The following is a 26168-nucleotide window of genomic DNA, read 5'->3' as shown; positions in this document are numbered from 1 at the left end:
AAAGTTGGTAGTAGCTTCAACCCATGTGGTTGGCAATATACACATTTATATGGTACGGATGTTGAGCAAGCAGTAATTTACAACCGTGGAAAATCACCATGCATGAATTTGATGCATCGTATAGGAAGGTGCTCCAATTTAGGAGTAGTAATTGCTAAGATGGCGTGACTCGCTGCGCCCTTTAACGATTAAGTAGCAAAGCGTGATTTTTTGTTGGGTTTGCTTACTCATAAAAATCAGGGCAGCCTATTAAATTTGTGATGATTTCGAGGCAGCACCTAATTTTACGGAGTAGTAATATTGGAAGGGCCTGATCTTTTGGGCATTAAAGAAGGGATGCAATTTGTAAAATAAAAGGTTTGGTAGGAGTATCAGAAGTCTAAACGCCCTTGCTTGATTGCAAGATTGAGAAGGCTAAACGCTCGCACGCAAATAACGCCATCTGATGGCTGATGGCGTGATGACCAATGTGATTTTGGTAGACATTAAAGATGGATTTTACTCACATGAAAATTGCGCCGCCCAGCAAAGTACTAGATTTGATCAACTCCTTAAAATTATAGCAGCGTTTATAACATAAAATATACGTAGTCGTAGCTAGATTCATCTTAACATATCTTAACATGTAGTTCAATAATATAGTACTAACTTGATATTGTTGCTATTTTTATGTAAAAATTCGGTCTAATTTACAAAAGTTTGACTTTCATAAAAAGAAAGAACGTACAAATTTGCGGACAAATGAAGTAAGTAGTTTTCTGATACGCCCTAAATGTTGACTCCAAAATAAAAACATTTACCGCTCATTTGGGGTATGCTCGGCTAAAAAAAAGGTATGACCTCCAATCTACAATAACTGTCCTTAGAGGCTTTCTTCTCTTTTTTGTACTAGTTTTCTAACTTTTTAGCTTCTAGTCTTGTTTTCCTTTTCTGCACATAAGGCTTTTTTCATAAAATAATAAAATTTGTTGTGGGCTGTTTGCCTTACAATCATGCTTAAAAAAACCATCGTGTTTTTAGTTTAGATTTAATTAAAAATAAACTAGAATCACACCACTTGTTATGAATCGGAGGGACTACATCTGATGTGTGTGTAGACCAACGGATCAAATGATTGTGCATGAGCCTATCTATACGAATACACGCGTAGATTTCATGCATGCATCCTTGTTTTTCTCCCACAAACGACACGCCGCCCTACTCACTGGTACATGTACACATGAGCCCTACCCGGGTAACGTCATCTACATACACACTAGAAGGCGCATACTTGCATCCATAAAATTAATCCTTAGGCTTTTGGTCTTTGTCGTGAGCCTCACGCCATGCAATGTATCCGTGTCGTATACTTCCCTCATGAGATTGATGAAGACCAGAGCTTGTGTCATGCAAGGTCGTGGAGACGAGACGGCGCCAGCTGAGCTGACGTGCCGACAAGAGGCGACGTCAGCTGAGGTGACGTGCCGACAAGAGGTGGCGTTGGAAGCGGAGGGGCACACGAGAGAGGGAAGCGAGGGAGAGAGGGTGTTGGAAGCATGAGATGAGGATGATAGTTCAGTGGTTGGGGAGATTAGGGTGTGGCCAACGCTGAAGGAGCTTGGGTGGCCAACGGCAATGGGGCTAGCATCCATACTTCGAAAAACAACATTGCACGTAAATCTCTTTACACCACCCTTGTGGACTCACGACCCATGCCAAATAGGAAGGGTTTTGAACCTTCCACATGTGATTAGGACCTCATGCAACTGCAGAGAGATTTCGACCCTTCGTCGCGTCATTCAAAGAGAAACCATATTAAGTGGACCCATATGTTTGCGCCCTAACTTTTTTTTGTCAAAATAGGTGATTCCATGTGATATTTTGTTTACACCGCCCTTATATACCATTATTAGGACGCCATGCAAGTGGGAGAGAGGTTTTTTTTTACCCTTCCTTGTGGAGTTTTAAGAGAAATCATATTCCAAGGGCCTTGCAACGTCTACCCCTATCTTTTCCGTCTAAAGTGGTTATTCCATGTGAAATCCTATTCCAAGTGAGGTTTATCTGTTTCCGGCTCAAGAAATTGTTGTGCGCTATGAGGCTATCTAGCGGATTGTTAAAGCATCTAGCTAGTGGATGGTCTAAATTTGGCTGTCTATATGTCCATATACATAGTGGTCTAAAAATAAGTAGATGGTACATATTCATGACGTCTATATTCTCTCTCCTATATTTTAACAATATTTTATAACTACCACCCGACAGTTGTATTTCCAACGGCTAGTTTTCAATTCTACATATACCACCCCTCCCACCTCTCATGCAGCATTGGTTGTGCCTTCTCTCATCTCTCTCCAAAAAATCCGTAGTTCTCTCTCACACAACACAATGAGTGGAAACATTTACTCTTCGGATATTATCATGAATTCTTCATCCTTCATATGAGTTGGCATCATCATTTGTTCTCCGATAATTTATGTCACGGGAGCCCACATTCGATATGTCCAGAAATGAGGAGTTTTCCATCTGTGAGTTGATCTCATTTCAGTTGTCCATCTATGAGTTGTGAGTTGTCCATCTATATGATAGTATAAAAAAAGGGTCAAGAAATTCAGCGCTAAGAAGCAACCCTAGTTTAAGTACTAGCGTCCCACCCCAACGTTCTCCCTACATCACCCACCCTAGCTCCCTCGCCGACCCAATCTCTCTACTCTCAAAAAACTACCCCGGCCTCCTTCCCCATATGCGCCACCCCCGCCTCCTCCCAGGCACGTCGACCTTCTCCCTTCCCAAATGCATTGCCCCTGGCCTCATCCGGCCATTAGCGTTGCCGCAGGGATCCACTCCAGGAAGGATGTAGCCGACGACAAGGGCCAGGGTGGCGGCCCGATTGACCTCGCCCAGCCTTCTACCTCTCTCTGTCACCATCTCTTAATCGATTGAGCAGGGGAAGGGACATACCTCGCGACGGTGGACATGCGTGGTGGCGAGCTCGTGGGAGTGGCGTGCGTTCTCCCCGTCTCCAACGGTTCCGTGTGGGAGCTAGCACATGCGCGGGCGGTTGGTGTTTGGACGTCGTGGCTTGGTGGTCCAAGTGTGGACGTTGGCGAGCATTTTGTTGCCTCGCGATGTCTATATTTACTTTAGACAAACCATATACACCAAGAGATGCTCTTAGGTATGTCAAGCGCCATAAGTTTTGATGAAGGTCATTTTTCATCACGTGCATGCATGTTCATGGTAAATACACTAGTTTTTCTTGGAAAAAATGCAAATGGATTGGTCGCATTCATCGAGCACTACGTGCGCGTGAGTGAGTAGCTAGCTTGAGAGTAGTTTGTATGCAGTACACTAGTTATCGACTAATTCTTGTGCACTACAACACGAGTCCGAAGCTAGCTTAGCTTTGCTAGTACTTAATTGAGCCACCCAAAAATCAAGCCATTAAACCTCGTCAATTAAATTTGTGATGATGGCGAGGCAGCTCCTAGTTTTACGGAGCAATAATAGTCGCTGTAAACAAGGAAGGGCTATGTAATTGTTTTCTAATTGACCAGTAAGAGGGAAGGCAATTAAAAGTTTACCTATGAGTAAATTCGTTCTTCATTGCAACATTGAGAAGGCAAAACGCATCTAAAAAAAGAGAAGGCAAAACGCACTCACGCATACCATCTCACCCCACACAGCACATCACCACACCCAACTCGATCCCTCGCCGCCGGGAACCCAATCCAATCCAATTCCCGCGCGCCCGCCATGCCGTAGATCGACGTCGGCATCAAGAACCTCCGCCCGATGGTGGTCCTCGCCATCCGGAGCTGGGCGCCCCCGTCCAGCCACAGGTCATGCCAACCTGACGCCGTGGAGCCTCCCGTCGACCTGGTATTCCGGTCCCGCTCCGCCGCCCTCACTCCCTGCCTCGACGCAGGAGTCCTGCGCGACGGCCCAAGCAACATCATACGCCGGCGCTGGAGGTGGAGGAGCGTCCGTGTCCCGCCACCGTGGACCTCGCCCCTGGGACACAAGGAGGCCCGGAGACGCGCGCGGTCACCAGCGACCTCGCTCCTGTACAACCGCCCCGATCTGCGGCCGCCGGCGACGTCCCCCGGTCCGCTGCTGCCGGAGACCACTCCGTCCCTCCACCGTCGGCCACCTCCCCAACTTGCAGCTGCCCGATCCCTATGAGGTCTATCACCCTGCACTTGCCATTTTTTCCTTCAGATTTGGGTAGCGCGCGCGCTGTGTGTGTGATGGTAAACGCATTGTTTGTTGTACCTGCGCGCGCACTTGTAGACATACAGACATTTTCTGGAACACATGTGGCGGGGAGATTGAGCGCTGGGAGTTGTGCAGCTCACGCGCCGGCAGGTCCGTGATCTTGACGGCACCAACAGCAGCGCTGTTGTGCCCTCATGCTCAAGCCTGCCCGCCGCCCACGCCGAGTAGCCAATCGCACAAGGCTGCCGCTGGTTGGTTGTCTTCATCGTAGTGTTTCTGCCACAAGGGAGAGGTATACAAATCTCTCGTGTCAAGTGTTGTCTCAAATGTTTGTTCTGGCAAAGCACCCAATGGATCATATCCTGGTGGACTAGTACTGCAGCCACAAATCATTGATTCACCATGTTTTGTTTGGAGTAGTCGGCCATGTCCTGATTCTAGAAAATGTGTGAGATGTCAATGGTTAAGAAAGTTGTGATGTGTATGCATGGTCCAATGTGTTGTTCTTTGGTGTGAATAATTATAGGAAAACAGTAATTCAGAGCTGCTCTTGTAGTTACATTCGAATTCGTACTTTTTAGCTATACATGATATGAATAGCCAGGGATAGATTTGCGTATTGATATTGAAGAGATGCGTGCATTTGCATCTGAGGGATATACATGCACATGTTTGCTAGGTAATGATTCAGTAAGGAGGAGCCAAGTTGGCAATATAGGTAGTGATCTTCCAGTTTGGTGGGTTTCCTCTATATAATACGCATATATATGCTCAATTTCAGTATTAGGAAAATAATAATAACCCCTCTATATAATACGCATATATATGGATGTCAAGCTAAATACTGACTTTTTAATAGCGTCTCTAAAGAAAATAAGTCTCTGCGCTGTTCAAGGTTGCTGAATCGATGTGCTTACTAAGTTTTACCATCTCTCCCTTGTTTCGAAGCAAGCAACCAAACAAGCAATGCTAGTACAGGAGTGCAGAAAATGCAAAACTGTTGCATCTTGTAATGATTTCCTTATCTTTAATTTCTTATGATTTGAAGCATATACATGTTAGCTTGTATAATACAAAGTTACCACAATTCGATACTATCTTTGTATGATCCTAGTTTTAGTACTATCTCTCACTTGTTTCAAAGCAAACAAATAACTCACGTTCTTATGATAATGAGTGTGAGTATACGGCTTAGGAAGATGGAATCTGATCCGCAACCTTTACTTTCTATTGTTTTGAAATATATCTGTTTAGGCTCATATGATTTACATCTAATGCATTTTTTTGCTTCTGTTATAATATACCATGATAGAAAAATTTCTAATGTTTATAAATTCTGAAGGCCTTTATAGTTTTGAAATTATGAATATTGTCAACTAACACTTTCCATTGCAGGACTTGGAGGAGGAACACACTGAGGATACATCCATGGAAGTAATTGCTCTCTCTATTCCCTTAATTCTGTTGTGAGCACTCATGCAACATTTTTCAAGTTCTGGGTAATAAATATTATAGTTCTGTTGCAGGATCCTACTGAAAGTTCAAACTGAACAAATCTTTGCATGCCGGGTGCTGAGAAGCAGTCCAATGGCGGTACAAGACGGTGTTGTTGCTGCTGGCGTTGTGTTGGTCGACATACGCAGCCAGCTCAGCCATCAACACTGGCATGTACAAGATACAAGACACCATTGTTGGTAGATCTGTGAGTTGAGTGTATCTCTGCACTATAGCTTCCTAGCAGTTTAGTTAACGCAGCTGAAAGAGTAGCAGGCAGCGGTGTCCTCGGCGACACGCCGATATTTGAAATGGTATTCACCAATATGACAATGACTTTCTCGTAGGTAAGGCATGTCACGTCTTTTTTAAGTTCTACACTATGCGTTTGATGAAAATTACTAGTGTAAACAAATGGCATGCAATTTCCTTGACTTTGGATTGTTGTTTTCTCACAAAACAATTTTGCATCTTTTGCAGATCCCTCTCACCGCATCCCTCCCTCAATCCCCTTTCTCCACTCAATTCGCTGACACGGCTGCAGCCGCTTGTTGCTGCTCCCCGCAGCTCACCCCACCCCATCACACCCACCCAACTCCCTCGCCACACACCCCCACCCACCCAATCCTCTAAGCTGCATGATCCCCGCGCGCCTGCCATGCCTAGACGTCAGCGTCAAAAACCTCTGTCCGGTGCTGGTCCTCGCCATCCGGAGTGCCTGGAGATGGGCGCCCCCGTCACGCCCGCCATGTTGCCTCTTGTTGACCTAGGCTGCCGGTGCCCCTTCGCCTCCTTCCCTGCCTCAATGCACCAGTCGCGGGCAATGACACAAGCAGCAGTCTAGACCGGCACTGCATGTGGAGGACCTCCTCTACGGCGTCCGCGTCCTGCCTTCATGTAGCTGCAGCCGCTGTCGGCGACCTTCTGTAAAACCTCCACGAGCTGCAGCCGCCAGTGACATCCACGCCCTTTTGCTGCCTTGATACCACTCCTTTCCGCCGCCGTTGGCCACATCCCAAACTTGCAGCTGCTAGGTGATTTCCCTCTCCTCCTCCTCCCCCTCCAAGCATTCCTTGTAAATTTTGTTTCTTTGGATTTATCATGTTGATGCAATCAACTGGCCACCTACTGCTAGTTGCGAGGCAGTACGATGTACAATGGTCGTGCATGGCGTTTCTTCTCTCCTGGCTAGTAAATGTGTCCAATTGTCGATGAATTTATGATACTGCTTGCTTCTGATTGTTGTATAGAAAATGAAGATGGGTTTCTACTGAATGAATTAACCTGATTGAACAAAATGCACTTCAGCTCTTATGCAATACCTAGTTTTTAATTTTAGTTACCATTTCAGTTCCCTAATTACGGACATGTCCAGGTAAATAGTTTTGGAGCTTATACTCCCACAGGAAGAAAACATTACAGTAGTTGTATGGATGTCGGTATGATGTATCTATGTTGTTATAGTGTTTGGGCTTAGTGCTAATGGTTGCACGTTCTGATGATTAAGTGGATTAGTCCACCAATCTACTGGGGAAATCAATCAATTATGTTTGCAAGAGCTCGGAACAAGAGAGAAAAGAAGGATGTTGTACAGTATGAAGTGATGGTTAATTCCGTATTTGCATTACAGCTTAGAATGCAAATTATGTTTGTTGTCAGTTGCTCTCTACTCTGTCAGATCACATTGTCAATTATATATCTTTACCGTGCTAATTAGTGCAGTTGACCATTTTGTCTAGCTTCTTGGCATATATTTTACTGTTGTTGATTTTTGTCAAGTGTTCAAAACTAATCAACTTGAGTGTTTCAAGGAACAGTAAAAATAATGAGTTTTCTCTCTAACCCTTGGTCGGCTGCCCCATATTCCTTCTTGTGGCTTTGGATACTTTTCAAACACTAATAGCTATATCTAGAGCTCCATTCTAATTTCAAACGTGAAACCTTTACATGAATGCTAGTGTGGAGCCATCAGTTACTTTTCTTTACCATTTGTTATGAATTCGTGAGAGTGCTCACACTATAGATGCGCATCTTGGGGGATATGAACTACCAATTAACTTGCAAAAAAATGTATGATTGGTGTACGGTGTAGGTGTGATTAGACCTGATTTCAGAATTTAAATCTTGGAACCGATTTAATTTGACTATGGTTGGTATACAGTGTACAGGCATAATTATGTGTGCTTTTGAGGATTTTTTTTTTTAATTTTAAGTATGGTAGATGACTGTTCCTTCTGCACCTAATCACTTAAGCATATAAACTTAGTTCTTACAAAAAAAATGCAGACTATTGTTCGTATTTCTCGCTGCTTTCTTTTGTCAGTTTTATTGCATGGAACATCTGTCTATGTCCTACTTCTTGTGAACTTAATGTATTTTATACATCCTGTTGCATATAGAACTCTTGCTTCCATAGATAACTTGGTTTGTTGTAATGTATGCTTACACAAGTAATCTGGTTTTCTGAAGATTTAGAGTTCTGCAGGTTCGGGTACGTCCACCGTCTGATGTGGGATGTGCAAGGAGCACACTGGCTAGCTGCGCTGATTGGAGCAGCAAGGCATTACACCTCGCTGGACGGTGGCGACCGCATCAGCACTCTTGCTGGTGTCTACGCTGGACAGTGACCTCTTCATTGGACGTAGCTGGCGGCCCAAGCATGCTGCTGCTCCGTATCTGCATCGAGTATGGAATTAGTTTACACTTCGTGTTATTATCAGTTTCTCATATTCAGGGCAATGTGCAATTGGGCATGATAATATTTGCATCGGCATAGAAAGATTATTTGACAATGAATTTATTGAAATTATACGTAGTGGTTTCATTATATATGTATGAATCAGTTACTGTTTTGGATTGATACTAATGAAGTGTGTTATGCATCATCGAGTTATTTTGGGTTCATTTATTGATTTATATTCGTTGATATATTTACTTATGAGTCATCCTAATCTTTTTAATCTTTCAAAGTTGCTATATCCACAGGCTGCTGCAAGTTGTGCGCTCACTGCCAGGAGCCAGGTTGCGTCATTGACTGGGTTTGAAGTAAGATTACTTTGCCACTACTTCAATACAGTGCACTTGCAATGTTACTACTGTGTGCAGCTTGTGTGGTTGATGATAGCATTACCCATTCCATCAATTTTGTAGAAAATGCTATCTTGAGCAACATGTGGGAGAGTTTCAGCGGGTGGCGTTGCGCAGTCCGCGAGCCGTTAGCGGCTGCAACCCAGCTCTTGCAGGCACCACCAACCAGCGCCGCTGCCACACTGCATGCCCGTTTGCCCAGTCCTCCATGTTGCAGACAGCTAAGATGTACACAAGCACCGCTGCGCCGGCCTAGCTGACAATGCAAGGTTTCTACTGCTGTATATATTCACGACGTGCTTTAGCCATTGGTAGGTATAGATCTTTCACTCCTAGGTCTGTTTGTAATGGAATTTGGTTTGGGTTTTGATTGGTCTACTTGGTTTGGTCTTTTCTTGATTTCCTTGCAAACGATAAATTTCACATACTTCCCACGATGTGGTGAAAAATGATAACACCATGAGCAAGCATAGGGATGTTTTCTCGCTGGTTAAATTATGGGGCTTATTTGGTTGAATTACTTGATATCAAACTTAAACCTGATAATTATTTAGTGTGGGCTAAACATACTGTTCATGCTATTTAAGAGGGTTTTGTCTATAATATGGCTGCTATATGAGGCCTAGTGGCTTGTTCATTCCAATACATGTACATCGACCAGTATGGTGTTGGTTTAGGAAGCCTCTAAGGCTGCGAGGCTGACCAAAACATGAATTCTCATTTGGATTTATTAGTCTCAATCATTTGGCTCATTTATCACTCTTAAGTGAACAATTCTTATTGTTTGTTCAAGGTCAAGTGCAAGCGTTTAGGATTCTTTATCTTATTTTTCATAGTTAGTTTTGTCCAGTTCTTGAAGACATTATGCTACTTTTAGCATTCATCGAGTTATAATTTGTTATGATGGCTGATTGCAGGACTTAATGAAGATGTACTCTGAGTTCAAGGAGATTGATGTTGAAGTGCCAACCGAGGAGGAGGAATCAAGCGAAGAAGAGGATACAAGTAAGTTATGGGTCAATATTAATATTTTGTTCGCGATCATCCAATCACTAATGCATCATGCTTTTTTTTGTAGCCACAAAGACCTCAGAGGAAGAAGAGATAGAAGATGGTGAAGATAAAAAGCCCAAGAGCATGACTGTACTCTGTCAAGAACTTCCCATGCTCTGATACTTCCATTTCGGCAAACTCTCAGATTGGGCAAGTTCTTGGTTTCTTCTTTTTACCCTACTTCCTCTTTGATACAACGGCGAACAAACCATGGTTGTTCTGTGCTCTGACCATTGTGCCTATAACTTACTGGTTAGGTTTTGTGTTCGTGATATTGCTAGGATTTGGTCTTGTGTTTGTGATAGTAACAAATGTTGTTCTAGCTCATCTAACATGATATTTATGATTACGGTTGTTCGCTGTAATTGCTAGCTTGTATACTTGCATTCAAGCTGTGTATTCTAGTAATTTTCATGAGCCTTTTGAATTCAATTATGTTTTGTAGAACAACCTTGCTAAGTTGCTATATAAACCACATGTTCAAGTCGTGCAATGCTCTAGTTGCTAATGGCTTGCTGGTTTTTCTTTATTCTGGCCTAAGCATTTCCCTTCTATTTATTTTTCTAAGTGAACTTTGTTTTATTTTTGTGGGAGATCAGACCAGAACAAAGTAGACACCATGGATCGATGCTGGTTAACTAAGCTTCGTATGGTACTAGATCAGTATACCCGTTGCAGTGGAAGGACATTTATATTGGCTGCGTGAGGGAGAAGGATGAGCACTTCGGTATGTTTACAGAGAAGGGGCGACGCCTGCGTGGCTCAACATGACTTGTTATATATGCGGTCACTTGGGAGTCTAGAAGCATGGCTTGGAAAGCCATCCTTGGCCACGTCCGTTGCCAAAGTCTGGCTTCTTCCTTGATCTTGGAGACCAGGGAGTGGAGAGAAGGCCGGGAACCCTGGAATATGCAATTGTTTCGATGTTTCCATATCATCCAGGGGGTGAGCAACACGGCAGAGGTGAGGCCTTTGCGAAGCTGCTTGGGAGTTTGCTGTTTGGCTTGCAGCCATCAGTTCATGAGGGTGTGTTCCCCATTCGGTGCTCTTGCTGGTTCTGATGTAGTAAAACTTAAGCCTTGATGAATATGCTGGGTCGTATAGCTTTAATTTGTTTATTATATGGCAGAAGCATTCATGCACTTTAGCTTTCATTAGAGAAAATAAATGGTATGCTGAATTGCACGGCAAAGGTTATCCTTATCACTGAGCATGCATACTTTTGTGATTGCAACCTTGGGAACTAGTGTTGGCATTGTGTTTCTTGGCACTTTGTTTGTTGCACAATTTTTGTTTTTAGTGCCATAGATATGTATGCAACAATGTACTTGAACTTGTGCTCTTTAATAAAATTGTATTACGTGTCTCCTTTCACGGTTTTGGGAAAGAGATGTCTTCTCAAGAATCCACTGTTCTTTTCTTGTTCACTTTTTGGGAACCATTTATGATATTGTTGTTGCTTATTAGTTGTTTGACGATTCTGTAGCAATATTGTGGCATTAGTTTCTGCTATAATATTGTATCAATATAAATGGAAGTATGAACACAATAGCATGCAGTATAAAACTTTCTAGTATCTTTGCATTTTGATGATTGTTTGTGATTGTTCGTCTTTGCTATTAGTAGCGTATTTAATTTCTCATGAACTTGTTTAAGATTGTGATGGCTTACCTGATTCTTGTTTTTTGTGCTAGGCTGGACATTTTCACTGGCAGCTGCCCTTCAGCTTTCATGTTGTTTCATTGATGGTTTTCCTATTCGTCAAGCTATACAAGGTCCTGTATTTTGAGATGTTGCAGCTGGAGATCAAGTTTAGAGACCTCTACATTAACATTTTTTCATGCATAGGCATACATCCAGTTATAGCATTCATGTATGCATTGTTTAGCGCTACTGCCATTTGTCCTATTTTCTGTAAGGTGGTGATGCTAATTTCAATGTTTGTAGTGTCTTGTCTCTACCTCTGCTGGATCTGAAGGCCGGGTTAAGGAGGTGCCCATGCTGTGTAGGAACTTAGAGAGCATTCAGGGATATGAGGAGTGTTGGGTAAAGTCTGATACTTTTCTTGTTTTAAAAAATCTTGACATTTGAGATTGCAAGTCCATGATTATGAGCATGGGAGTCTTGGCCCGCTTGGCGGTTTGACTTAGTTTTATTTGCTCATGGCCACTATTTTGGCCCAAATATCCATAGATGTTGCTAACAAAAGAAACTCTTTTCATTAAATTTTGCACATCCTAACTGGAATGGGCATGCTGCAGCAATCATGTGCACTGAATGTTGAGTCTGATACACGTGATGATATCAAGCTAATGTGCATCTGATGTCCAAACTCTGCAGTTTTTTTGTTGTAGATATCTAACTAATGTCCATGCTAGCTAGGTGTACCGGAAACCATTTAGATATGGCTACTTGATGTGGATAAACAATCTTGTTAGCTGATGGTTTGATCAATTCTTGACCAATTGGGTATATGTGTTGTGCATTTGTTTTGCTACATGTGCACTCTGCTTGTGATACTTGGTACTAGGAGATAAACTCTCCGCTCTGGACTTGTCATGTTATTTTGGACCTGAAATGACCAAGCTCAAAGCTAGGCCAGCATGCTGCATCTTATTAATCTTCGTTCCTTAAAAAAAACTCTATCCTACAAGTATTACTAGCTAGCAACTCTCCCACCAAAGTGTTATGAGCTATTAGCTGATGTTACTATGGAGGTAGCTCCAAAATCAAGCTGTTAGATTGCCTTATGCTGTTGCTAAAATTGAGCTAGTTTTCCTGTCTTCCCTTCAGTTGTTGCTGCTAGTGTGTACTAGTAGAGGTAGCTACAAAATCAATCGAACCCGACTTGTGCTATCTTATTTAAAACTGAGGTCATATAACTGGGAGCAGATTAAATTGTGTTCAATTTTATTTTTCAGCTATACATGCATATGTGTGTTCGACTTTGTCCAAGTCAACTTGATGTTCTTTTATTTGATGGGGAAGGAAATATGCATTTTTCATATTTCTTTGTGTGAATATGAATGGATTGGATGGGTTTTGGTAGAAAAATTGGAGTGTATTTCTTGCTTGCAATAATGATATGCCTCATGCCATGTGATGTTTCCAGGTGCCCTTTTGAATCTCATTGGTGTTGAAGGTTATGGGTGATGGCAGTTTGATGTTCAGCTGGAGTATATCTATCCAATTTAATGTTCCGTCAAGGACCTCCAGAAATCCTTCAAGACACTGATGTAGGTCGATAGTGAGGGCATCAACTCGGTGATGATGAGCAGTTGGCTGCCACTGCACCCCCTGCATGGTGGTACAGGTCGGTGAAGTATCTGAGCTTGGATGAGAGTGTGGAGGAAGAAGAGGAGCTGGAGTTTGAAGAGAAGAAGGATGAGCTTGTAGTCATTTGTCTGTCTCCCCGCGCATGAGTTGTTGTTACTATTACTGTGCTATGTAGCCTAGTAGACTGCTGAAAATCTTCTGATTTATGTGTGTTTTTCCTGTGGCTGGGACTATGTATGCATGGTGCCTTGCGTAGGTTTCCACCATGTAGCTGTTGTGTCAAATAAATCCACTCCGTACATGTAGATAGCATGTGTGCGTGTGTAAAATCAAATAAATGTTTCTCCTGTGTTCAAAGCTTTCGACAATGCTTATTTGGTTCACTCGGGCTGATGTAAAAAAATAAATAGATATTTCGATGATTTGAAGCAAAAATACACAAGATGAATTTGTTTGAAGTAGATGACAATTGATGGTTCTTTTTTCTTGTCGGTCTTATTAGTCAAACCAACCCTTCTCTCTAGAGTTCCCTGTTGCTAAGTGTTAGCTGGAGAATATGTGTTTTTTCCTTATTGGTAGAAGATGTAGCTGTGGACGTAGTATTTTGAGCGTGATGACTACAGTTTGTACAAGCATAACCAGTATATGTTCAAATGCATGCGAACCTTGCAGTCAACGGAAAGGATCTGAGCTGGCCTACTTGATCAATCATGTGTGCCACAGTCTGAGGTTTTGTTTCGCGAGAGGGTGGCGCTGGTTTTGGAATAAATATGGTTAATTAGAGATCCTAAATAATAGGTCAATGCATGGAAAAACCGAGCAAAAGGCAATTACTGGGAGACCACCGCATGCATGTACGCAATTAAATGGGACAGTGCAAACGGTTCCATCCTAAAATAATATAATGCGCAATTAATTAACCTTCCAATCGAAGATCCTAAATAATAGATCAATGCATGCTAAACCGACGCGATTAAATGGGACAGTGCAAACGATTCCATCCTAAAATAATATACTGGGCAATTAATTGACCTTCCAAATCATCGGTCCGTGTATCTCGCCTTTCCATCTATCTCCTAATACAGGCAACGAAGGGACTAGAGAAGCCTCATCGTTGGAACCGAAATTTCTTCTTCCTTCTTCCCGCCATGCTGTTTTCCCTCTCTAGGAGTTTTTGAACTGATCCAAAATATTGGTCTTTCTCCCCTATAAGTAGACGCCCCTAGCCACATACCGCGTGTCGGTTGCGCGTGACTTTTGTGACTTAGACTTGAACTCTTGCTCGGAGAGGAGAGGAGAGGAGGGCCGTCATTCTTCATCATCGACGCCCGACGTCGTCCATGGCTGCGTCCCGAAGGCTGTTGGGGTCCTTGCCGTTGTCCATGAGCGAGTTCTTGTCCATGATATTGATCCATCCGTCAGGCAAGGTAACCCTGGTTCTCACTTAGTAAGATCTCTGTTACTATTCGTGTCTGGTTCCATGGATGAGTTGATCCGCGGGCGTGACATGTGGCTGCATCTTAGGATGATTTTACCTCGTGGCCGCCGACCTGGCCGCGGCGCGCGGGGCGTCGGCGCGCGACGCCGCCGACGCGATGGCGCGCGCGGAGCGGGACCCGGCGGCGCGCGACAGGATGGAGGCGTGCGGGATCCGGGCGACGTCGGTCCTGGCGCTGCGGTTCTTGCGCGGGTACTTAGGCGCGGGTACGCCGCTGCTGGCGCTCACGGGGCTGGCCGGGATCGGGTGCGAGGCGGCGCTGGGAGGAGCGCCGGAGGCCAGGGGGAGGATGGCCGAGGCCAACCGGGAGTTCGACCAGCTCTCCACCATGGCCACCGCGCTGCTCAACAAGGTAGACACCCTAGGCTAGGCTAGCTGGGATGTACTACGTAGCTGCCGGAGCGCCGTCGTCGACCAGCGCTAGCGGCTGGTACGAGTACGCGCGTGGGGCTTGACGTGATGGTCTCGATTAAATCAGTGGTGAGTCCGTGTGTAATCCCTTGATCAAATCAATGGTGTATCGTGTGATGGTAAATCTTTCTTCTCCTCACCACTCTGCAACTATCGCAAGTTGCAAATATTGGCATCCTGGTTGGAGAGTCAATTACACAAAACTACTACTATAATTGGGGTAAATTTGATGGGCCATTATGGTTACCTTGGTAAAAAAAATTTCAAGTCGGTACCATTTCTGGATCAGGAAGCAACAAAATAGCGCTAATTATCTACATACAACGTAATCTTCGTAGACATACATCTCGTGGCGGTGCCTCCGGTAGAGGCCCCTTCATGCATTCCGGTCATGCTAATGGCCACAAGCTTGCTGCTGATCCCGTTTATGGCTGTTTCATCTCATGCTCCAAGCAATGAAACAGACCTTGCGGCGCTACTGGTTTTCAGACCTTGCGGCGCTTTGGGATGTGAAGTGGTGGGTTTCCCCATAAAATACCTGGGTATGCAATTGGCGCTTAGACCTTTGACGAAAGCGGAGTGGCAGCCGCTGATCGATCAAGTCATAAACTGTGTTCCTGCCTGGCAGAGGGGAATGATTCAGAAATCTGGGAGACTTATACTCCTTAAGTCAGTGATTAGTGCGCGACCTATTCATCAGCTGATGGTTGCTGAGGCGCCAGCTTGGGTGCTGGAGGAACTGGGCAAATGGATGAGAGCCTTCTTCTGGGCTGGGAAGAGAGATGTTAACGGAGGTCAATGCTTGGTTGCCTGGGACACTACATGCAAGCCGACTAGGCTTGGAGGGCTGGGAGTGAAAGACTTAAGGCTCCAGGGGCTGGCCCTTAGAGTGAGATGGTGTTGGCTGCGTCGCACGGACCCCTCCAGGCCATGGCAAGGGTTGCCTGCGCTCAATGACACGGAAGCTAATGAGGTGTTTCAGAGCTTGGCTATTTTCAGTGTGGGAGATGGAGAGAGCACTCTTTTTTGGACAGACAGATGGATTGATGGAAGAAGCGCGGGGGACATTGCCCCGGAAGTGACGGCATTAGTCCCCACCAGGAGGAGGAACTCTAGAAAGGTCAGACAGGCGCTGCAGGATGAAGCTTGGCTATCAGATATTGTGGGAGATCTGTCCATTGAGGGTTGGATGCAGTGCACCCTCCTTTGGGAGGCGATTGAGGGAGTTCCCAGGGATGAAGGTAGGCCGGACCAGTTTGCATGGAGGGGATCGGCGTCTGGCAAGTACACCACCAGAGAGACATATGACATGCTATGCCAAGGGAGGATATCTTGGGCCATGGCAAAGCCGGTTTGGAGGTCGTTTGCACCGCTTAAGTGCAAAATCTTTGGATGGTTGGCTCTCAGATACAGGCTCTGGACTTCGGATCGGAGGGCCAGGCATGGTCTGCAAGACAATCCGGATCCCTGTGCTACCTGTTTGCAGGAGGAGGACACTGTTGATCATATTCTTTCGCATTGTCCGTACGCCAAAATGGTTTGGTTTGGATGCTTGACAAGGTTGGGATCACAGCTCCAGGTGCCTCAGGAGAACATCAATCTGGAGCGCTGGTGGACGGAGGCGAGGAAGAGACTTCGCAAGGAGGATAGGAGAGAGTTCGACACCCTAGTCCTGTTGATCGCCTGGACGCTCTGGAAGCAAAGGAATGCCAGGGTTTTTGGCAACCTTGAGAGGCAGCTGTCCACCGAACAGACCATAGACTCAGTGTTAGAGGAGTTCGCCCTTTGGAGGGCTGCGAGAGGAGGGGAGTGGAGAATCGTGCCGCGAGAGTAGGCTCTTAGGCTAGGGTGGCGTGTGTGTGGGTCGACCGCGGGTAGATGCTCGCATCCCCCGTTGGTTTCTTGTATATTTTTGCTCCCTTCTATAAAGATTTGGCACGCTTTTCGCGTGCCCGCGAAAAAAAAAAAAGATCCCAGCTATCCGATCCTTTGTCCATCCTGAAGAATAACTGGACAGCTGATGTGTCGTTCTGCAGCTGGATCGGCGTGACATGCAGCCGCCGTCACCATGGGCGTGTCACCGCTTTGCAGCTGCCAGACATTTCCCTCCAAGGAGAGCTCAGCCCGCATCTTGGTAACCTCTCTTTTCTCCATGTCCTCAACCTCACCAACACAGCCCTCGCTGGCTCCATGCCAGCTGATCTTGGAAGATTACGCCGTCTTAGGTATCTTAATCTTGGCCACAATAGTCTATCAGATACAATCCCGTCTACTGTAGGAAATCTTACCATGCTCCAATTTTTGGTCCTAAATTTCAACCAGCTCTCTGGAGAGATCCCCAATGAGTTGCAAAACATGCGTAGCCTTAGGCACCTCTCTCTAGAAGCAAACTACATAAGCGGTCTGATGCCCAATTTTTCATTCGACAGCATGCATTCACTAAGCCACATATACGTTCAGAACAACAGTTTGTCCGGGTCAGTACCTTCTGGTATTGGCTCCTTGCTCATGCTCCAGATTCTACACTTGAAATATAACCAGCTCTCTGGTCCAGTACCTCCTACCATCTTCAACATGTCTAGGATGGTTGTCATGAGTCTAGCGATAAACAAAAATCTAACAGGTCATATACCTAGCAATACAAGTTTCAGTCTACCCATGTTGCAAATAATAAGTCTATATGATAACAAATTCGAGGGTCCAATTCCATTGGGCCTTGCAGCATGTCAGCATCTTCAACAACTTAGTCTCGGTAGAAATCTACTTGTGGATGTGGTGCCGGTATGGCTGGCTAAGCTACCACAACTCACAATGATTTCTATTGGTGGCAATAAAATTGTTGGCCCGATCCCAGCTGCGCTCAGCAATCTTAGCATGCTCAATGAGCTTGACATCTCATACTCCAACCTAAGTCAAGAGGTTCCGGTGGAATTGGGAAAACTGGTGCAACTCACATATCTGCACCTTTCGTACAATCAACTAACAGGCCCATTTCCAGAATTTCTTGGAAATTTATCGAGAATGGCTCACATAAGTTTACGGTCGAATCAGCTGACTGGACTAGTACCATCAACACTTGGAAACAACATACCTCTTATGTATCTTGATATCCGGGATAATCATCTCCATGGGGATCTTAGTTTCTTGGCTAGCCTATGTAGTTGTCCGCAACTGCAAGTTCTTGGCATATCAAACAATCCTTTCTTTGGGAGTATCCCTAGTTATTTTGGTAACCTCTCGATTAACATGTTACGCTTTGAAGCAGATAACAACTATTTGGTTGGTGGGATTCCAACAACAATATCAAACCTTAGTGGTCTTATTTATTTAAGCTTTTCCGACAACAATCTAACCAAAGGAATACCAGAATCCATCTCTAAGATGGAGAATCTCCAGGCCCTTTTTCTCACTGGAAATAACATCATTGGCACAATCCCTGAACAATTTGGTATGTTGAGGAGTATTGTAGATATAAATCTCGATGATAATAGATTATTTGGCTCCATACCAGATGGCATGAGCAACCTCACCATGTTAGAGTCTATTTCATTATCTAATAACTATCTATCTTCGACAATACCATCAAGCTTGTTTTATCATAGTAAACTTGTCGAATTAAATATGTCCCATAACTCCCTAACCGGTACATTGCCTTCTGATCTCAGCCATATGATAAATATGGACATAATAGATATTTCTAGCAATCTATTCTTTGGTAACCTCCCAAATTCATTTGGAAAGTTTACAATCTCATTAACTTACCTAAACTTTTCTCACAACTCATTCAAGGGTTTAGTCCCAGAATCTTTCGGCCGCTTAACTAACTTGGTAACATTGGACCTATCGTCGAACAATCTATCTGGAACAATACCAAACTACCTCGCCAACTTCACCTACCTTGCAGATCTGAACCTCTCCTTTAATAGGTTAGAAGGGCATGTACCAAATGGAGGTGTATTCTCAAACATCACCTCACAATCTTTTGTTGGGAATGTTGGGCTATGTGGTGCTCCTCGTCTAGGACTGTCATCGTGTATAGACAAGTCTCAACAGACCTATGGTCGACACATCCTGAAGATTATTCTCCCAGCCGTCATCATTGGAGCTGGTGCATTTGCAGCTTACCTGTACAAAATGATCAAAAGGAAAAATAAGAAGCAGCCATATGATACTGCTTCTACTGGCATCACTGATCTGATCAACCATAGGTTAGTATCATACCATGAGATTGTTCGTGCCACTGAAAATTTCAGCGAGGATAACCTACTTGGAGCAGGAAGTTTTGGGAAAGTTTTCAAGGGCCAGCTAGATGATGGTTTGGTGGTTGCGATAAAGGTGCTCAGTATGCAAGTCGAGCGGGCTGTGAGGAGCTTTGAGGTCGAATGCCAAGTGTTGCGGATGGCTCGGCATCGCAACTTGATACACATATTGAATACCTGTTCCAACTTGGACTTCAGGGCATTGCTGCTTCAGTACATGCCCAATGGTAACTTGGAGGCACACTTGCACACTGAAAATAGGGAACCACTGGGATTCGTGGAGAGATTGGACATTATGCTTGGTGTGTCAGAGGCATTGGATTATCTGCACCATCACCATTGTCAAGTTGTCCTACACTGCGACCTGAATCCTAGCAATGTACTTTTTGATCAGGACATGACGGCCCATGTTGCTGACTTTGGCATTGCAAAGTTACTTTTAGGCGATGAAAACTCCATGGTTTCAGCTAGCATGCCTGGGACAATTGGGTACATGGCCCCAGGTACATTTTTCCATGATCATGCTTGAGCAACATATTTATGAAACTGGAGTATTTGTTTCGATTAGTTAACTCTCTTGAGTTTTTTTATGATCAGAGCTTGCATTTATGGGAAGGGCGTCAAGAAATAGCGATGTGTTCAGTTTTGGGATTATGCTACTTGAAGTTTTCTCGGGAAAGAGGCCCACTGATCCTACATTCGCCGGTAAATCCAGCCTTAGGCAGTGCATTTTGCAAGCATTTCCAGCAAAGCTCATTGATATTCTAGATGAGAAGCTACATCAGGATGAACGGATGAACCAAGCATTTCATCACCAAAAAATAACAACTTCACCGTCTTCATCCTCAATTGCCCACAATGGTAACTTTCTCATGTCGACATTCAAGATGGGTCTAGAGTGTTCCAGTGATTCTCCCGACCAGAGGCCAAGCATGGGCGACGTGGTCACGAGTCTGAAGAACATCAAGAAGGATTACTCTACTCTCTTGGTAGCAACTAGAAGTGTGCAGCAGCAACATCGATATGGTAATGTGTAGGGCCATGTATTGTTTCTTCTTCCACTTCCACTCCAGTTGCAGAATTCTAATGATCATGGAAGGTTGAACATGTTATTTTTTTTAGTTACGCTAGTTTGGAGTTTATGTTGCTTACTAAAATTGTGTTGTGTCTTGTAATATGAACTCTTAGTTTGTTAGAGGGGAGTGGCGTTAGTAGGTTTTTGCCATGTAGGGGTGTTTGAAATCAAGCACTCGCAGATGGTTTTCCATCGATCGATGTGGAGAACAGATGGCACGCGAAAAAGAAATATAATCAATCTGGTCATGTTTAGTTTTACTATGTGTCTGCATGGTTTTTGTGTCTACCCTGGAGCCTCTCTTTATGTTTCTTTTAGAAGTCCTAGACCTCCTCTTCTAAGAGAAGTTGTAATAAGCATTACCTTCTAGTTCATGCTAAAATCTTAGTGTGGTAGTTGTGTCTTTGAGTAGCAGGTGGTTTCCGGCAGAGACTTTTCATTTTTATTCTACTTTGTATGACAAACTTCAATTTCTTCAATAAAATTGGGGCCGTGAGGCCGCTTTAATTTTTTTTATCATTAGGGGAAATCAATCGCCTTCGCTCGGAGAAAAAAAAACCTAAAACCTAATTCGTGTCGGTGCACTCCCTCGTGTTAGCGCATGCTCCCTAACTCCCATCCGATCAACGTCGATCGATATGTATTAGGGTTTGATAGGGCAACACAAGGATCCCAATGGGCCGGTATGGTATTATATAGCGAGTACAATACATGGTTACATATGGTTAGTTTATAGACAACCATGCCTCTATCTACTCTAGACATAATACACAGTTTATCACTCTAGACATAATACACAATTTATCACCCTCCCTCAATCTCAATAGGACCATGTAAGTTGAGATTGCGCTTACAAAAGGTAAACGACCGTAGTGGGAGAGGTACGGTGAATATATCCACTAGCTTTTCCTTGGAGGAAGATGATGGGAAAGCGATCATTCAGATTAGACAGGGGTAGCGATGTCATTTTGCTATGTTTTCACCTGGTAGGAAGTTTTTCTCCACGTCTTATATTTCAGAACGGAGGGAGTATTATTTGTTCTCCTATATTACCCATCACCGTTCTTCAACATTTCGGTTATCCTTGATCTCCATTTCCTTTGCATTTTTCATATCAAATATGTCCGGTTACAACGCACGCATTTAACTAGTTTTATATAAAAAAATTAACGGTTGTGCTGAGTTGTACTTCAGTAACCGGTCATGAATGCGACGACGGCGTGCGCGACGATGGCCATGGAGCTGAACCGGTCGTTCTCCCTGGGCAGCGTCGCCTGGCCGGCCATGCCGGTGCACCCGGACCCGATGTACACTGCCGCCTGCAGCACCTCCCCCGCGCCGCGGTACCGCCCGGCGGCCACGGCCTGCGTCGCCCACTGCAGCGCCGGCACGGCGCCCGCGTAGAGCTGCAGGCACGAGCGCAGGCCCTTGGTGGCCTCGGCGTCCCTCCCGGCGCCGTGGCCGAGCGCGGACTCGATGCTGGCCTTGGTCGCGGTGGCGTTGGCCGCCGCGAGCCTGGTGGCGAGAGCGGCGAGCTCCGGTTTGCTGCGCGCGTTGCGGCAGGCGGAGGGGTCGGCGCCGCAGAGTGCCGAGGTGCAGAGCTCCGGCGTGACGTAGTAGCCGCCCAGGTTCCCGCACAGCTGGTCCAGGGGCGAGTCCCCCGCTCCGGAGCAGTAGACCACCGCCGAGAAGAGGAGAACGCCGAGCAGAGCGGAGGAGGTGGCGGACATGGCCATGACGGGGGGTGCTGTCTAGCTCGATCGCGTCCCGGCCCTTTGTTGGTTGGTTTTTATAACGAAGGCGAGACGAAGTAAGAAAAAACGTCTTGTGACCTAGCCGTCAGTATGCACCACCGTGTATTGTACTGTATACAGTAGTATATCTAAAAGATGAGAGAGGAGAAAATCGTATCTTGTTTTTGATATATATCTTATTCACATCACCAATATCCCGCTCTCCTTCCCCGCTAGCGCTCACCCAATCCTTGATCCATGCAAAACCACGTCCAATTAATAGATACGATACGATCGTTGTGGTGTTTTATAGTATCTTCTAAATTTACGTGCTGTGATTTTATCGTATCTGCATTGTGATGGCCCTCATGATTTCTATCTCGTTTCATAAGAAGATCTTTTCCATTAAACTGAAGTTATTTATTACTCAGCAATACTTTATTCGTTTCAAAATAAGTGTCGCAGATATGCAGTAGTATGTAAGCAAATCTACATCATTTAGTTTAAAAGGAAGTATAGCCAAGTAATAACTTCAGTTCAATTGAAAAAGATCCGGTTCTGATTCCTTCAGATTATTGGTAGACTGAAGATAAATCTACAACACTTATTACTATGAAATAGTTGCCTTATAACCGAGTAATGACTCCAGTTCAATCAAAAGGATTCATTTCAGATTTCTTCGAATTATCGAGAGATTCTAGCCAAATCTACAACACTTATTTTAAGACGGAGATAATATCATACTATATCATAGTAATATGGAAAGGATCAGAACCGAAACGCAGCATACTCCCATTCATTATCTAGCTCCCGCTCACCAAACAAATAAATACGAGCTCCATCGATCACGCTATCTCCCGTCACCAACAAAGAAACCATGACGTCCAGCCGCAGCGCGCCGCTCCTCCTCGTGCTCGCGCTGCTGGCCGCCGGCGTGCAATCCGCTCCCACCGCTGCAGCGCCGGTGGACACGGTGGCCGACTCCTGCGACCTGATCCGCGACTTCGTGGACTACACCTTCTGCGTGACGGCGCTGCGGTCCGCCGGCCCGGGCGCGTCGACGGCGGACCGGCACGCGCACCTCCTCATCGCGGCCGACCTCGCCGCGGCGCGCGGGGCGTCGGCGCGCGACGCCGCGGACGCGATGGCGCGCGCTGAGCGCGACCCGGCGGCGCGCGACGCGCTGGAGGCGTGCGCCTTCCTGTACGGGGCGTCGTCGGTGCCGGCGCTGCGGTTCCTGCGCGGGTACGCGGCGGTGAGCGCGTGGGACCGGGCATGGGACCTGCTCCAGCTCACAGGGCAGGCCGGCATCGGGTGCGAGGCGGCGCTGGACGAAGCGCCGCAGGCCAAGGGGAGGATGGCGGCGGCGAACAAGGAGTTCCAACAGCTCAACGCCATGAGCACGGCGCTCTTCAACAAGATCGCTGTACGGCACGGCTAGCTAGCTGGGATGTCGACATGTCGTAGGCTGTAGATGACGTGGTCCGTCGTCAATAAATTTAGCAAATCTTTTCAGTGAAACTTTTGTTCCAAAATGTCAATAAAATAAGGAAAATGATTCTAATCTACTCACTGATCGTTAGGGGAAATCAATCACCTCGCTCGGAGGAAAAACATATGGTTTTTGCTCCACCCCACACGGGCGTATCCTCCCATCTCTATGCTAAGCTTCTTCTCAAGTGCCATTTTAGTCAAAGAGTAGCTTAAGTTGGCCGATCATATTGACAGGCCGAGACGGCGAGACCGAGAATCTAGTTGTGATGTGTCAAAATAACAATTTAAATTTCATAGTTTTCAATGATGCTTTATTTGGAAATATCAGTAAAACAAGAAAATGATTTTAATCTACTCATTGATCGTGAGTGGAAATCATTCGCCTCGCTCGGATAAAAAAATGCTCCGTGTGCATTGCTTTTTTCTCTTGGTGCCCCTCTCCCACGGAATGCTTAACCTATCATCTCATTTCTTGAATCACCATACATGGATATGCTATTGCGAATCTCAAGGTCATGCTTTCAAGATCCGAGACATAAGGATTACGCGGAATGTGTTTGATAAGGATCCGATCTTCTCGTTGAGCATGATATAGTGGATAGAGATAACTAATGAGACTTGTAAATCACCGGCTATTTCCTCACTGCCAATTGCGACGGATCTTCAAACTTCACACATTTGCGCACGTAAACACCGACCACGAAGCGGTTTGCAATCTACCAACTCCGAATGGAATAATAGAAAACACTTGAGTTCCTTAGCAAGATAAACACCAGATCAAAGCAAAGTGGAATAGGTAAAATTCATGATCGAAACAAAGAGGAATTATGTCGATTACAAAGGAAGGCTTAGAGAAATTCATTATGATGTCTTAGCTATTCTTAAATGTGGTCTAAAACCTATAAGCCATGACTTACAATGGTTTATAAAGGTTGTTGGACCTCCAACATAGGGTTGGGGTCTAAATCAATCATATCTCTAAATTTTCCAAGTAGAAAAATACTATATTCGAAAACTGGTAGAAAACAACAGTCGACTTGTTTCAGTCATCATGGCCTGTACGTCACGAACCACTATATGAGGGCTTACCCATTGGAAAGAAATTGGAATTATCTTTCCAACAGGTACTTATTTTCCTGATTCAGAGTTGGTATGAAGAAACCACGCCCGTCCAAATTCAGAGCTTTTGTCCGTCCGATAGAAATAAGAACTTCTAACTTCAAGAATTATTTTGAATCCGAGTTGGAGATGATATTTTCTTGTTTGCATATGCCTCCCTTCCCACATGATGGCGCCACTTCCTCTCACACCTCCCTCGTGCTCGCCATCTTTACATCCGAGTTGGAGATAAGCTTCTTTACTTCGTGCCCCTACCCCGGGGAACGGTAAACCTATCCCCCGGCCCCACCCCTTGTGAGATTTCTTCTCAGGATATCCCTTCGAACATCTCCTCCTTTGAACCACCATGGATGGATACTATGTTGTGGATACCAACGTCATGGTTTCAAGATTCGAGACATCGGGATTACGAGGAATGTGTTCAGTTTGATGTCCGAGGAATGGGATCCCGATCTGAGTTTCTTTCAAGATTCGAGACATCAGGATTACGAGGAATGGGATCCCGATCTGAGTTTGTTTGTGCTCTAGCAAGATGGATTTGGTATGCGAGCCCAAATGGAACATCAGGGGACTAGGACAACAAAATAAATGCGACGACACTCCGGCAGAACTAATCATAATAAATCCTTCTCTACTATTTATTCAAGAAACAAAACTAAACGAAATACCCAGCAACAAAGCTAGATCCTTCCTCCCGTGACACTTGCAAAACTTTTGATTCAAACCATCCATTGGATCGGCCGGGGGAATTCTAAATGTTGTCTCCCAAAACCACTTCAAACTTGAATCAACAACTGAACACAATTTCAGACTCTCATCCATAGTCACCTCTACAACAAACAATCAAAAACTACACATCACCAATATCTATGCGCCTATGGACCACCAACTAAAAAAAGATTTCCTCCTCTAAATGGCACAAATAACACCACAGAGCGACATCCCTTGGATGATTCTAGGCGACTTTAACCTCATGCGACATTCCTTCGAGAAAAACAACAACTCCTTTCGCCAAGATGAAGCTGATGCCTTTAACGAAATCATTAACAACTTGGCGCTAATCGAACCCCCACTAACAGATCGACAATATATGTGGTCAAGCAATCGGGATGAGCCCACTCTTAAGAGGATTGACAGAGTCTTTGTTAACTATGCTCAGAATCAAATATCCCCAAACTCTTCGGTCTCCTCTCTAGCCCGCTTTCTATCGGATCACACTCCCTTAATCATATCCATCTCAATGCACATACCACGTCCCGCCACTTTTCGATTTGAAAACGCATGGGACGAATCTCCAACATGTGGCCCACTAATCAACTCCATGTGGGCCCAGACGTCTCAAATTTCAAACGCCGCACTCTCACTCGTTGCCGCCGCCCTAAAATGGACATAATCACAACTTAAATAGTGGCGTCGTGCACTTCCGATACATAAACATAGAGAAACAAACGCCAAAACAGTCATCGCCTTCC

At 45.0% G+C, this 26168-nt stretch overlaps 5 protein-coding genes and 1 long non-coding RNA gene across 10 annotated transcripts; 5 read left to right on the top strand and 1 right to left on the bottom strand.

Moving 5' to 3' along the window:
* Positions 1-4075: 4075 nt before the first annotated feature.
* On the top strand, positions 4076-9975 carry LOC124651476. 3 transcript variants are annotated; one of them, XR_006987419.1, is made up of 9 exons: positions 4076-4165; positions 5593-5631; positions 5724-6038; positions 6172-6725; positions 8177-8376; positions 8677-8736; positions 8842-9089; positions 9696-9783; positions 9857-9975. It is a non-coding gene; the product is annotated as an uncharacterized LOC124651476 (long non-coding RNA). The 3 variants fall into 3 exon arrangements; XR_006987418.1 differs by lacking the exon at positions 4076-4165 and adding an exon at positions 4354-4489; XR_006987420.1 differs by lacking the exon at positions 4076-4165 and adding an exon at positions 4354-4489 and having other exon boundaries at positions 8842-9093.
* Positions 9976-10435: 460 nt separating this feature from the next.
* LOC124651475 lies at positions 10436-13565 on the top strand. Of its 3 annotated transcripts, none has more exons than XR_006987417.1 (4): positions 10436-10794; positions 11526-11704; positions 11779-11877; positions 12944-13565. XR_006987417.1 is itself a non-coding variant. In XM_047190565.1 (4 exons), the coding sequence occupies exons 1-4, from the start codon at positions 10639-10641 to the stop codon at positions 12953-12955; spliced, it is 411 nt and encodes a 136-aa protein (XP_047046521.1). In that variant the 5' UTR covers positions 10436-10638; the 3' UTR covers positions 12956-13565. The 3 variants fall into 3 exon arrangements, 1 of the variants encoding a protein (XP_047046521.1); XM_047190565.1 differs by having other exon boundaries at positions 10436-10857; positions 11526-11606; XR_006987416.1 differs by having other exon boundaries at positions 11526-11877.
* Positions 13566-14639: 1074 nt separating this feature from the next.
* On the top strand, positions 14640-14975 carry LOC124655734 (the record flags this gene model as incomplete). Its single annotated transcript, XM_047194586.1, has 1 exon — positions 14640-14975. A coding segment is annotated over one exon (336 nt), but the record flags the coding sequence as incomplete, so codon positions are not given.
* Positions 14976-15245: 270 nt separating this feature from the next.
* Positions 15246-20312, top strand: LOC124655733 (probable LRR receptor-like serine/threonine-protein kinase At3g47570). The gene is made up of 4 exons (XM_047194585.1): positions 15246-15267; positions 15355-15503; positions 16985-19778; positions 19873-20312. The coding sequence occupies exons 1-4, from the start codon at positions 15246-15248 to the stop codon at positions 20310-20312; spliced, it is 3405 nt and encodes a 1134-aa protein (XP_047050541.1).
* A 1228-nt stretch (positions 20313-21540) lies between these two features.
* On the bottom strand, positions 21541-22086 carry LOC124655732. The gene has a single exon (XM_047194584.1). The coding sequence runs from the start codon at positions 22084-22086 to the stop codon at positions 21541-21543; it is 546 nt and encodes a 181-aa protein (XP_047050540.1).
* An 874-nt stretch (positions 22087-22960) lies between these two features.
* LOC124655731 lies at positions 22961-23524 on the top strand. Its single transcript, XM_047194583.1, has one exon. The coding sequence runs from the start codon at positions 22961-22963 to the stop codon at positions 23522-23524; it is 564 nt and encodes a 187-aa protein (XP_047050539.1).
* Positions 23525-26168: the final 2644 nt, after the last annotated feature.

Source organism: Lolium rigidum, chromosome 5 (assembly GCF_022539505.1).
Source record: "Lolium rigidum isolate FL_2022 chromosome 5, APGP_CSIRO_Lrig_0.1, whole genome shotgun sequence".
Classification (NCBI taxonomy): domain Eukaryota; kingdom Viridiplantae; phylum Streptophyta; class Magnoliopsida; order Poales; family Poaceae; genus Lolium; species Lolium rigidum.
Note: the sequence above shows the minus strand (reverse complement) of the source record. Positions and strands in the feature narration are given on the sequence as shown.

Excerpts from the sequence above, each read along its gene's own strand:
- LOC124655733 (XM_047194585.1), top strand. The coding sequence starts at position 15,246 with ATGGGCCATTATGGTTACCTTG. Across the intron at positions 15,504-16,984 it reads TTGCGGCGCTACTGGTTTTC|AGATCCCAGCTATCCGATCC; the intron begins AGACCTTGCGGC and ends GAAAAAAAAAAA. Across the intron at positions 19,779-19,872 it reads AATTGGGTACATGGCCCCAG|AGCTTGCATTTATGGGAAGG; the intron begins GTACATTTTTCC and ends TTTTATGATCAG.
- LOC124655731 (XM_047194583.1), top strand. The coding sequence starts at position 22,961 with ATGACGTCCAGCCGCAGCGCGCCGCTCCTCCTCGTGCTCGCGCTGCTG.
- LOC124651475 (XM_047190565.1), top strand. The coding sequence starts at position 10,639 with ATGGCTTGGAAAGCCATCCTTGGCCACGTCCGTTGCCAAAGTCTGGCT. Across the intron at positions 10,858-11,525 it reads GCAGCCATCAGTTCATGAGG|GCTGGACATTTTCACTGGCA; the intron begins GTGTGTTCCCCA and ends TTTTTGTGCTAG. Across the intron at positions 11,607-11,778 it reads TATTCGTCAAGCTATACAAG|TGTCTTGTCTCTACCTCTGC; the intron begins GTCCTGTATTTT and ends CAATGTTTGTAG.
- LOC124655732 (XM_047194584.1), bottom strand. The coding sequence starts at position 22,086 with ATGGCCATGTCCGCCACCTCCTCCGCTCTGCTCGGCGTTCTCCTCTTC.